Below are 13122 nucleotides of genomic sequence, written 5' to 3' on the forward strand. Positions count from 1 at the left end.
ATGCAAAGGAGTATACACATGAGAGGAGCACAGATGGGGCTTCCACTTATGTGCATAACTTACAGAACTCATTCCTGCCACATTTACATGGCCACATTACGCCAGATCTATGGCTAGTGTAACTGTGGGCACATAAATGTAAGGCTCACTGATACTGAGTTAAACTAGCAATCTATAATGAAATCTTGGCCCCCCAGATACCGTTATAGTATTGACTTCCACCACAAAGCCTTTCGGTACTTAAATGGAGGCACCCAGTTGTACAATTGCCTCAATTATGTGTGAAAATCACCAATAAAGGTGTTTTATTTAGATATACCCACAGTAGCCATTTGCTTTTTTCAATTTGGCTAAGGCCTTGAGCTTTGTCTACCCCTATCCAAGGTGCACTGGTGCTCTTTTTTCTGTTTTTTTTTTTTTTGTCCTGTGTTTTAAAGTGCCAGTTACCATTTTCCTTCTTTCATACAGAACCCTGGGGCTATCCTCACCTCTTTACGTGAGAGGCTGCTACAGTGGTATATAGGAATGATTGCTTCTAAGAATAACTAGCCACTGGCTCTCTATGTTTATTAGCGTTGTCTTTTTCTTCATTATCATCAAAACGTCATTGAGTAGTCTATGTGAAGTGTGTTGAAACTTTATTTCAGATTACAGTGGACACCAATCAGATCATACAATCCAGCTGGAATCTCAAAGAGAAGCCCAGTTCTGACTGTTTAAAATCAAACTAACCCTTTCTCTTCAAATCACACAAGAGGCTTTACTACCACGCAATGTTCATTATTATAACTAAATACGATAACCATTTCTGTGCCCTGCCTCCTTTCTTTTTGAACTTTAACCTCCTTCTGCTAGCTGAAGGACTGAGAAATTAAAGAGACAGTGCTATCAATATCATAGGCATCATGTAAATAAAAAAAAGTCCCAATAAAAGCCAATTCAGGAACATTTGCAGTGGAGTGTGAATGCATGCATTCATTTTAAAGTACACACAAGGCTAAATCTGAACATGTGAGATTATTACCCCTGGTGACAGTGCCTCTTCTTTCACCTTCAGGGACTTCTGAAAAATGTTGGTATCATGACCAATGATCTTCATGAAATCATAGCTCAATCCATCTGTTACATTAGGCTGATCTGATATGGCAGTTGGTGTCCAGAAATCCTGTAAGTATAAATAAGAGGAGACAAAAGTGGATATCTGATCAAATATGAGTCTGTCTTGCAATTTCTATCCTACATCCAATGGGAAATTAGAACATGCCAGAAAGGAAGAGAGGCCACAGTAGAAGCTAATTACGCAAATCAAAATTTACAAATGACGTTATAAAGTTAGTCTAGTAACAAAGCATTTGCTGAGTTCTGCAGTAGTGTGATAATATTTACAGAACTGCATACTGCAAGTACAAAAATGTTCACACAGTCTTGTATTTACAGTACACTTCTTTTTCAATTTATATTCCCAACAATACATTTCTATAATTGTGAATTACATTTACCTTTGGTTACATAATCCAGTAATAAGCGAAATTCAAAATTCTCCATCATACTACTTTGCATCAATCAACAGTGCAATAGCAGTTAAAGAATCATGCATTACTTGCAAAAAGATAGGGAAGAATAAAGACTCCCCCCCCCCCCCCCCCAACATGTCACATTAAAAGAATAGAAATAAAAGAAACAGCAAAACACAGAAAATGACAGCAGATTAAAGCCATATGGCATATCCAGTCTGCCCACGCATACTAACTCTTCCTATCCCTATGAGATCCTATGTGCTTGTTCCACACTTTCTTGAATTCAGATACAGTCATTGTCTCCACCACCTCTACTGGGGAGCTGTTCCATACATTCTGCCACCCTTTCCATAAAGAAGTTTTTCCTTAGATTACTCCCAAGTCAGAAAAATATCTGTGCACATTAGGGTTACATAGGAAAATAAGAACTTGCTGATATCAGTAAAGACCACATACAGAATGTAACCCTGAGAAACGGGAGAGAGTCATTCTGAGGAATGAAGAGTTGTATGCAATTGGCCTTTAGTGTCTGTGAAATTGTAAATTTAGTTGATAAGTAACAATCATTAGCCAATAGCTACTTGTCTTGGCAACCCAATTACTTATTGTGAGAAATCAGTAAAATTCTTTTGAGAACATTATGGAAAGACAATACTTACTATATTAGTGAAAAGCCTATATAAACTATGTATATTCTGAAAGAGGTAGATGGAAAAGCAGGGATACTTACTTGTAGCCGGTATTCTCTCGAGGACAGCAGGCCATTCATTTTCACATGTGGGTGATGTCATCCATGTCGCCCAGCGTGGAACACTTAAAAAGTGTAATACAGCTTTAAATCCACACAACAGTGTCCCCACCCGCTGTGAGAGCAAGGGATCAGTAGTACAATAGTATAGCTATCAGGACAGGAGACAATTCCAACAGGAGGTAGGAGGGTATGTTGAGAATGAATGGCCTGCTGTCCTCAGAGAATACCTGATACAGGCAAGTATCCCTGCTTTCTCTGAGGAGAAGCAGGCCATATTCTCACATGTGGGACTCCCTAGCTACCAGGCTCACTGAAAACAACATCAGTAGGGCAACAGGACCTTGCAAAAACGAGGTCAAAAAATGAATTAACCTGAAACTATATATATATATATATATATATATATATATATATATATATATATATATATACACACACACACACACACTGTGTGAGAGTGCAGCCTAGAACAGAACAGGCCTAGGGGGGTGGAGTTGGATTCTAGACCCCAAACAAATTCTGTAGAATTGCCTTTCCAAATCAACCATCGCATTGGGTATCTTGCTCTAGGCAACACTGGGATGTGAATGTGTGGACTGAAGACCATGTTGCAGCCTTGCAAATTTTTTCTATAGAGGCTGACCTTAAGTTGGCTACCGACACAGCCATGGCTCTGACATGACCCTCAAGATTTAGCCCAGCTTGGGCATAAGTGAAAGAAATGCAATCTGTCAGCCAATTGGAGATTGTGCGTTTCCCGATGACAACCCTCATCTTGTTGGGATCAAAAGAAACAAATGGCTGGGTGGACTATCTGTAGGGCCTAGTCCGCTCCAAATAAAAGGCCAATGCTTGTTTGCAGTCCAAGGTGTGAAGTGCACTTTTGCCAGGATGTGCGTGAGGTTTGGGAAAAAAATGTTGGAAGAACGATCGAATGGTTTAGATGGAACTTTGATACAACCTTATGCAGGAACTTAGGGTGTGTGAGGAGAAATACTATGTTGTGATTAAATTTAATGTAAGGTGGATCCACTACTAGGGCCTGAAGCTCACTGACCCTGCAAGCAGAAGTAACAGCTACCAAAAATATGACCTTCCAGGTCAAGTACTTCAGATGACAGGCATCTAGCGGCTCAAAAGGAGCTTTCATCAGCTGGGTGAAGACGATGTTGAGGTCTCAAGACACAGGTGGAGGTTTGATCGGTGGTTTTGTCAAAAGCAATCCTCTCATGAAAAGACCCACTAGAGGCTGTCCAGAGATGGGCTTACCTTCTTCACGGTGATGGTAAGCACTAATTGCACTGAGGTGAACTCTTACAGAGTCGGTCTTAAGACCAGACTTGAAGAGGTGCAGAAGGTATTCAAGCAAGGTCTGTGTAGGGCAAGATATAGGATCTAGTGCCCTGCCCTCACACCAGACGGCAAACCTCATCCATTTGAAAGACTAACAACTCTTATTGGAATCTTTCCTGGAAGCCAGCAAGACCTTGGAAACATACTCTGGAAGATGCAAGGAAGCAAATTTTAAGTTCTCAACATTCAGGCTATGAGGACCAGGTACTGGGGGTTGGGATATAGAGAAGGAGTGTACCTATGCCTCTGTGAGTAGTAGGGACCCCTCTTCTACTTGCTCGAAAACCTCCTGTATGAGGAGGAAGATGCAGAAGGCACCCGGTGGGAGAGAGTATCAATAGTGTCAGTGTGTTTCTTGATGAGGTCAGCAACCTCCTCCATCTTCTTTCCAAAAAGGTTATCCCCCCAGCATCTGCCAATCTCTGCTGTACCATGGGGTCCAAGTCAGAGACACGCAGCCATGAGTCTGTGTATCGCTACACTCTGGGCAGAGATGCCACATATTAATCCATTTCCCCATTCTTTTTAAAATTCAAATGGCATATTATATATATATATATATATATATATATATATATATATATATATATATATATATATATATATATATTGTCACCTCGGTACTGGTCCACCGCTCGAGGTGTTGCCTCCTCCTTGCCCTGATCCGGGAATCACCTCCGCACTGCTAGTAATCCTCCTTGCTGGTATTCAAACACAGATCATGCTTCCTCTGCTGAGTTCACTCCCGCCTGAAGTCCGTCAATCAGTTCCAGGACTGGCGGGCTACTGAAAAAGATACTCCTCTTTGGGTAGCCAAAAGAAAACAGTTCCGTCTACTGGGACCCCCTGTGTCCGTTCTCCCCTTTCTCCCCCTTTGTCCTGCGGGACAGTAGTTCTTTTCCTCAGGTGGAGGCCGTCATCTACTTTTAGCAGATCACGCCTGCAAAGTTGTTTTAGGCCAGCAACCAGGTCTATCGGCTCCCTGGCTTCTCTCCAGCCAGGCTCCCAAGTGAACAATGCTTCTATACGGGTCCTGTTCCTGGCACAGGCCCCTTCAGTTCATTTCTCTCCCCCTTATAGAGTTCTAATCCAAAGTTCAGTTCTCAAGTTCAAATGCTATCTTGTTGCAAACTTTCCCGCTGCTGTATGAGTTCCCCTAGGTTCTAGCAGTTGCTTGTCAGCTAAACCTAGAGACCCACCTCCCTCATTTGTCAGCACTCACTCCTGACAACCACCCACTCAGGGTTAGCACTCATACAGTCTGTTTTCCAGGACTTACTTTCCTTTGGTCCCCTCCTGGCCTCGAGCAAAAGCTGAGATATCCATCTCCTCTTGTTCCCCCCCTCCTTCTCCCTCTTGCCAGTCCATATGCTCAGCCCCTCCCTCCCCCAGCAGGTGTTCCTCATTCCCTTCCTCAGACTTCATTTCCCAATCAGCCTCCTCCCCCTTGCTTCTCTGAGAAGGCAAGTCCTCCACCTCCTGTTTCCTGCTCAAGTCAGGCTTCTGGGACTTGTAGTTTCCCCTCTCTTCCCCCCCTTTACTTTGCGCGGCCTTCTGGGATCGGTAGTTTCTGTAGTCACCCTCTTTCCCCTCTACATGGAAGCAGGGCCCCTTTTCTCCCCTTCCGCTTCTGCTTATCAACCCATTCCTCACAATATGTATACAGCTAAAGGTGCATTCTGTATTACTGCTTTGTATGTAAAAATAGTCACTGTATTGATTTATTTTGACTCCAGTGATTGGGAGATAAGTCTTCAAACTTGGTTTACTTTATCATTTTCTCTTATGTATTATTGCAATTTCATGTCTTATTAGAAGAGAATCTCTATATCCCTGTTAAACATGCTTTTCTCTACAGTCTTGCAGCTTGGCCTTCTAGACCGTACTAAGAATATAATTTTGTTTAAAAAGGGTGCTTACTCAGCCTATGATTAAGTGATAGTTTATGCCTTCAGTGTGCAATTATTCCTTTGTTGTTTGACTTGCCCTTGAGATCAGAAATTTGATATTTGTGGAATGTCCAGATATGAAACTATACTGCTGGTTTTCTTGTACCAATTTACCTTTATATCACATGTTTAGAACCTTTAAGTGTTTTAATGTTATCTTTTAATTACTGTTGTGAAGTATTATTCAGCCCCTTTGTATGGCCCCTTCATAAATGACTAAGTTGACATTGCATAAATAAAGAAATGTTGTCTATATAAAAGTGTTTGGGTTATAGTATGGAGCTCATTTTCGAAGCAGATAGATGTCTCAAAATGGACAAAAATAGTCCATCTGCCATAAATGTCAAAACTGCAATTTTCAAACAGGCAGAAATGGGATGTTTTCCACCAAGTTCATCCAAATAGCAAGGAAGCATGTTGTGGGCGTGTTTTGGACGGGGCTAGGGTGGGCCCAAAATTAGGATGTCTTTCTGCGATAATGGAACAGGAAGACATGTCCAAGTCAAAAAAAGAAGGATGTTTGTTTTTAGACCTGTTTCAATCACGTCCAAGTAACAAAAACGTGCTCTGATTGACCATCTGACCACTAGAGGGATTAAGGCATGACCCCTCCATAATCCCCCAGTTGATGCTGTCCCCCTCCCGTTCCCTTAAGACGTGAAACTGAAAGGGGATACCAGGCTGTATGACAGCATCAGGTATTATGGGCATACCCAACACAGCAGCAAGCAGCTTCCAAAAGTAGCCTATTGGTCATTGCAGTGGACTGTGAACAAGGTTCAAATCCCACTCTACCTAGTACATTTGTAGTGGAAATTGTGATCCCTCCAAAACCACCACATTACCAACTATACCTAAATACAGGAGACACATGCAGGGAGGAAGGCGATTGTAATGGTGTACAGTTAGGTACCGTAGGTTTTAGTCTGTTCCTGGAGGGCTTACAATACAATGCAAAGAAGTTATGGTTGGAACTGTACCTGAGTGCCATTGTTTAAAGTCTACTGCATTAGCCACTAGGCTGCCCCTCTGATCTGCAGTGATATCTTTGTGGTCATTTCTCTCAAAATGATGCCTGTCCCTATTTATTTGGAGCTTATAAGTTGGATGTTTCAATTTGGAAAATGCCTCTTCTTTTTAGATGTCTTTCGTGCAAAAGCATCCATCTTTGAGCCGTTTTCAAAAGGGGGCAGCAGCCTCGCCTACCTTCTTAAATCGCTGTGGATATCGGCCTCTTTATTCCAATTTTTAATATTAGTGACCACTGATAGCGATAAAGGAATCAACTTCACTGCACAAATCATGAAAGACAGCCATTTGAATTTTCATTGTCTTTATTATTTGCAAATTCTAGACTGGTAGAAAGGTAGTCCGGGACAGTAAAAAAAATAAGCTTGCTAAAACTTGTGCTGAGGCTGACCAGTATGAGGTCCTCACTCAACCAAAAGACTGGGCTGAGTCCACATAAGATATTCAGGGAAGAGCTATGAAGCTTCTGGTATTTTCCCTCATGATTGTTTTTTTTGTTTTTGTTACATTTGTACCCTGCACTTTCCCACTCATGGCAGGCTCAATGCGGCTTACATGGGGCAATGGAGGGTTAAGTGACTTGCCCAGAATCAAACTCAGTTCCTCAGTTCCCCAGGACCAAAGTCCACCACCCTAACCACTAGGCCACTCCTTGCCCACCTTGCCAATGTGTTTTAACCGATCTTGATGTTTTGAACTGTTATAGGACCTTTACTCCATACTGCCAGGGACATCCATGCCAGACAGACCTCTTCCCTCCTCTGTCTCTGTTTAAAAAGATCCTATGTTGTATCTCTCTCCACCACCAAGTGTAATTCTTATAGGTCCAAGAAACTGCTGCGAGTAATTCCACCCTTTGGGTGGCGTAGTAAATGAGAACAAACCCAACAAGGAGTTAGATTCAAATCCTTTGCATATTGAAGCAGGCTGCTCAGGAAGGTGTTGTCCTAATAGCAATTTCCCCTGAGAAGGCGGTTACTGGTGAATCAAACCTCATCACAGAATGTGAGTTTACCCTTATCTAGCCCCCCTTTCCGGATTCAAGCTAAAATAAAGCTATCTGGGTTCTGACTTGTATTCGATGAGACTTCTTTTCATAAGGGAGAGATTGCTGGCCCTTCACTTACTCTCAGTCATCCAGAATCAAGGGTTTCAGAAGTTGGTAGAGGTAGAGAGATGGCTCAGGCTGGTGATCCTTGGTGGAAGGCAAATCTGCAGCACTGTTCTGTTTCCTCTGGTAAATGATGGGTAAGGTCCTCCTCCAAACAGCCCAAGGAGCAATGGCATTCCCCAAACTAGGGGAACTGGGTACATATAAAGCTGCATCAGCGCAAGTCTTTACTTGTACCTCCCTGTAAAGGTCCTTATCAAATACTATTCACCATCAGCACAGCAGTAAAATGCCAAGACTGCTTGACGATTCATGTATTTCATAGCAAAAGCTTTGGATTCATCATTAATAGCAGAACATGGGAATAAGGCAGATTGTGACTGGGTAGGAAGGAGAAAAGGATCATTCTTTTTTATTCTTACCTCAGTGCTGGAATCATCAGGCTCTGTTTTACCAAGGGATTTTGAATGTTTTTGGACAGAGGGCTGCTTTTTCTCCTGTAGTTTTGATTTTAAAGGAAGAGATGGTGCCATTAGCTGTTCCTATGGAATGAAATGTAGAAAATGGAATAATTTAGTTAATTTTTGTTGCGAGTGTTTATGGTTTTGATGCACAGTCACAAACAAAGTTCATGTATGAGAATGTACAAAACACAGTTGGGTCAATATTTAAACACTTTGGTGAGTGTTTATGTAAAACGACAACCACAGCTAATGTTCCCTCTAAGCTGTGTAGGAGTCCTCTACCTACATTCTTGCCAGCAGCGGTGCTGTTTCAATATCACATTTTCAGTAGAAAGAAATCAGGCAAATTCTGTAGAACTCCACTTGCCAAGGGAACACTGGCTTAAGCATTTAAATAACCCACTGCTGGGATAGGTGGTGGCCATAAATATACATGCAAACAACCACAAAAGTGGAGAAACTGGATTCACTACGAGGGGAATACAGGGACAAAGGAGTAGTGTGATCAACAGGACACTTCCAAATATGACCCCGGAGATGAGAGATGGAGAAAATATCCTTTATTGGTGAATAAAATACAGTATACTTATGTAAAATCTTCAAAAAGCTGGTCTTCCATCAATTAACTCAATATGTCAAGCAGACTCATATTTTATATATATGGAACAGTCCAGTTTTAGACCTGGGTACAGTACTGAAATCATTATTACCTCTCTCTTCAGTGAACTCCAGAGTGCTTTGGATACAAGAAAACTTGCACTAGCAAAATCATTAGATCTTACAGCTGCGTTTGATTTAGTGGATCACGACTGCTTGTTAACTAAGTTTGCCTCCACAGGTCTATCGAGCATAGTTCTCAAATGGTTCTCATCTTTTCTCCACAATCATACGTTTAAGGTGGTCTCTCATTCCTCCTCCTCACTTATCCACTCCCCACCTTGTGGGGTTCCATAGACTTCCATGCTTTCCCCTCTTTTATTCAATATCTACCTTAGACCTCTAGCAACAGTTATCCAAGATGGTAGAGTAAGTGCTTACTATTATTCTGATGATATCTTGCTGATACAGTAGTGCTGTCCGATTCAGTTAAAAATTTTCTATTCGGTACAATTCGATTAAAAAAAAATTGGTTTTTCCGATTCAATTTGATAAATCAATTCGAATCGTGAGTTGGACAGCACTACTAGACAAATTCTCTTATTCCTGAACTAGCTAATCTTGACAGCTGTGTGATCAAAATTTCTGTGTGGCTCAAGGAAAAACAGGTAGTCCTTAACCTCTCTAAGACAGTTGCCTCCTGGCTAACTGGTTGTTCCTCTTGTCCCATACTTTCTTCTGTTTTATTAGGATACCCTATTAAACTGGTAGATTCCTTTAGATATCTTGGTATCACCTTGAACGAGCAATGCTCATTTAAATTCAACATTGCTACAGTAGGAAATAGTGGGTTTTTTGCTTTTTGTAAATTTAGATCTGTATGTAGTTTTCTAGATGTGTCAGACCAACAAACAATCCTTCATACCACTGTTACTTCCAGGTTGGATCACTGGAATGCACAGCCTCCCATAGATATCTTTAAAATGCCTACAAATAGTCCAGAACATCTCAATTAGGTTGCTCTGTGATGCCTCGCCTCTACTTTATAAATTTCATTGGCTTCCTGTACATTTCTGCTTTGAAGTTACGATCTTTACCCTTCAGCACAAGGCTCTTCACACTGGCACTGTCATATCTGGGATCACTCCGTGACTCCTTATTGCCCTATGTGCCACTTATAGCTTCTTTTACAAAGTCACGCTAGTGATTCCCATGTGGCAAATGCGAGGAAGCCCATAAGAATTGAATGGGCTTCCTTTCATTTGCTGCATTGAGAACTGGTAGCACGGCTTTGTAAAAGAAGCCCTTACTCTCTTCTATTGAACTCCTTTTATCCAACCATCTGCTGTCTAAGGCCCACTTAGATTGTACTCGTGATTCGACATTCTTCTTCTTTGGTCCAACCCTGTGAACTCCTTGCTATTTTCATTGTGAGCCAAACTCTCTTACATAAAATTTAAAGCCAGCCTTAAGGCCCAAATCTTCATTCATGCTTTTACGTAGTTAACAGTTGCACAGTGGAGCTTGCTGGATATAAACACTGCACCCAGCCTTTCCCTTGCTCTCTCTCTCTTCTTGTTATTGTACTTTTTTTTTTTTTTTTTTTACTATCTTTATTTAGCCTGTAAACCACTTTGCTGGCGAAATACCAAAGGCAGTATAGTAACTCCTCAATAAATAATGCCTAGGCACAAATTTGACATATATTCACGTATATACTAGTATTCTAAACATTTACATATGTAATGCATGTGTAAATGTTAATTTCCCATTTTATAGAAATGCCTCATCTACAGATAGTGCTAGGGTAATTGGAGAAATTTTTCAGCAGCACTGTGCATATGGTCCCACTGAAATTCACAGATAAGGGACGTATAGCAACTCCCATTATAGGGATAAATCTTTTTGAATATCCAGCCCAGTGCTAACAGTTTTGTCAACAGCCTGCTCTGGCAATTCTGAGCCACTCAGATCAGTACAACTGGAAACAGAAATTCAAATCAAAGCTTCAGTATCATAAGGCAGTCTTGCTGACGAGCTGCTCTTCCCCTCCTCCTTACATTTACCTCTGTAGTGTAAACTTTAATTCTGCTCTCTGGTGATACTAGAGACACTGCACAACCAGTGATGTCAGAAAGGATCAAATTACAATTATCAATCCAAGCGTTGCACTTCGTCTGAAAGAACAGAAAGAGAAGGACAGGTGATTCTAACTGATGGGCTATTAAAGAGCATACCTGCAACCTGAAAAATGTTATTAGGCAACAATCTAAGGGACTAATGTAATAAGACAGTGTCAAAAATCTGTATTAAAAATTAGCACAGAGTTTTCTAACAACTGCATTTCAACAAAAGTTAACTATGTCTCTAATGAGCTAATTATGAGGGTGATTTTAAAAGGTATTCCCACGGGTAAAGCACTGTTTTACACACAAAAACACACTTTTCTAAAACTACCCTCCCAATATGTGCAAAAACTTATACACATATGGTCTGAATGTGCATAAGTTTACCCAAACTGAGTAGTGGTGTTCCTGAAGGCAGAATTGAGGAGGGGTTAGTGCTTATGTGTATATGCTAAAATATAATCACATTTGCATGTAAATATGCTAGAAATGTTGTGGAAACTAAATAGAAGGTGTAAATGTGTGTGGATATTTTGCATGGGATCATTTTCAAAGGAAACGTATGTGTAACTTATACGTGCATCTGATGCATAAGCTAGGCACTTGTTATAAGATTACCTCTATGGGGGTAATCTCATAAGAGTTTGGGCTTGTAGAAAGCGTTTTACGTGCTTACACACATTCCTATAAAACTGCCTGATAAATACACACTTAAAAGTAAGGACACAAAAATCATACTGGCTAATTTTAAGTGATATATGCATTGGCATCCTTGGGGATGAAGAATAAGTGGCACATATTTTATGAAAATACACACTATGCATAGATTCTTACTGGCGTGCACACACACACATAAAATGTGTGTGCCTAATTTCAGTGGGGTAATTTAATAAAGTCATATAAGTTGCCTTTACAAACTAGGCAACATATATGTGCCTATGTTCCTTGGAAGCCTAGGTACCCTGCTATGAAATTACTCCAAGTACACAGCACACTGTATTTAAAGAATCTACACTAGCTCCTTATGACCTTGGGTAATCACTTAACTCTCCATTGCCTGGGGTACAAACTCAGATTGTCAGTCCTCCAGGGACAGAGACAGGGCTGGCATAACCATTGCATTAGTGATGTCAGAGTTGGGGATTATGGTGCCTTTTATCAGGTGATAAAAGGCACCATAATCCCCAACTCTGACATCACTGCTAGCGCCTCACTTGGTCTAAAAGTTAAACCTTCCCCCTCCCCATGAGTCAAGCATCTCTCTTTCCCTTTTCCACCATGGTCCTGCACACTTTAACATGGTTGCAGGCAACAGCATGAACAACAGGAAACTTTTGGCCTGCCCCTGCATCTTCCCTCTCTGTTGTCCCTCCTACTGGAAATAGCATCACGCAGAGGGAAAACAGAGGGGTGGACCGAAAGCTGCCTGTTTATACTGCTGCTGCCTGCAACCAAGGTAAAGTGTACAGGTCTGTGGTGGAAGAGGGAGGGGGAGAGATGCTGGACTGAGCGAGTGAAGGAGAGGCTGGACATGTGGGGGATGCTGTGGAAGGAAGCCATGGTGGAGGTGGTGGTCATGGGGGGTGGGCACTGAAGCAAGTTGGATTAGGATGCCATAATGTCTTGAGCTAGCCTTGGACAGAGAAATACCTACTGTACCTGATCATAACTCATCTTGAGATACAACCAAAAAAGGAGTGAGCCAAATTCAAATAAATAATCAGAAAAACTATGTTAAACAAGAAGTAAAGTAAAAATGTTTCTTCTGTGCCAACATCAGAAATAAAGCTTACATATACATAAAATTAAAAAGTAATGTTTACTTTTTTGTGTTAAAAACATCTGTTAAGAGGTTTCTTTTTGATAGCTTGTGTTGGATTGGTAGGATATAGCTTGGACAATGTGAAATGTGCAGGGATTGGTTGTTTTCCTGTCAGGGTTATGATTTTCAGAGCAAGATAAATACCTGCCTTATGCAGAAAAAAATTGTTAGTGCTGTGTGGAATAGGAAGGGCTGGACTTAGTCATTGGAGTAAATTTAATAATTTCTTTGGTGAGAGAAAAAGAATATTTCCATTTTTTAGATTTGAAATTTCAAATTACAATCTGAAATCAAATGAAAATGAATTTAGAAGTTCTATTCTATTGAGGGTATATATATATATATCCCGCTAATATCAATAAAGAATCTAAGCGGGTTACACAAATTAAAGCTCATTACGGAT

General features: G+C 40.9%; 1 protein-coding gene across 2 annotated transcripts in view; it reads right to left on the reverse strand.

The window, feature by feature from the left end:
• AXDND1 (axonemal dynein light chain domain containing 1) overlaps window positions 1-13122 on the reverse strand; it is a 134163-nt gene that overhangs the window by 27641 nt on the left and 93400 nt on the right. For both annotated transcript variants that reach the window (XM_030206601.1, XM_030206602.1), the window contains 3 exons: window positions 10838-10948; window positions 8133-8252; window positions 1025-1165 (listed from right to left, as the gene is read on the reverse strand). In XM_030206601.1, the coding sequence (XP_030062461.1) occupies window positions 1025-1165; window positions 8133-8252; window positions 10838-10948 (372 nt within the window). The remainder of the gene's footprint in view (window positions 1-1024; window positions 1166-8132; window positions 8253-10837; window positions 10949-13122) is intronic.

Source organism: Microcaecilia unicolor, chromosome 6 (genome assembly GCF_901765095.1).
Source record: "Microcaecilia unicolor chromosome 6, aMicUni1.1, whole genome shotgun sequence".
NCBI classification, from domain to species: domain Eukaryota; kingdom Metazoa; phylum Chordata; class Amphibia; order Gymnophiona; family Siphonopidae; genus Microcaecilia; species Microcaecilia unicolor.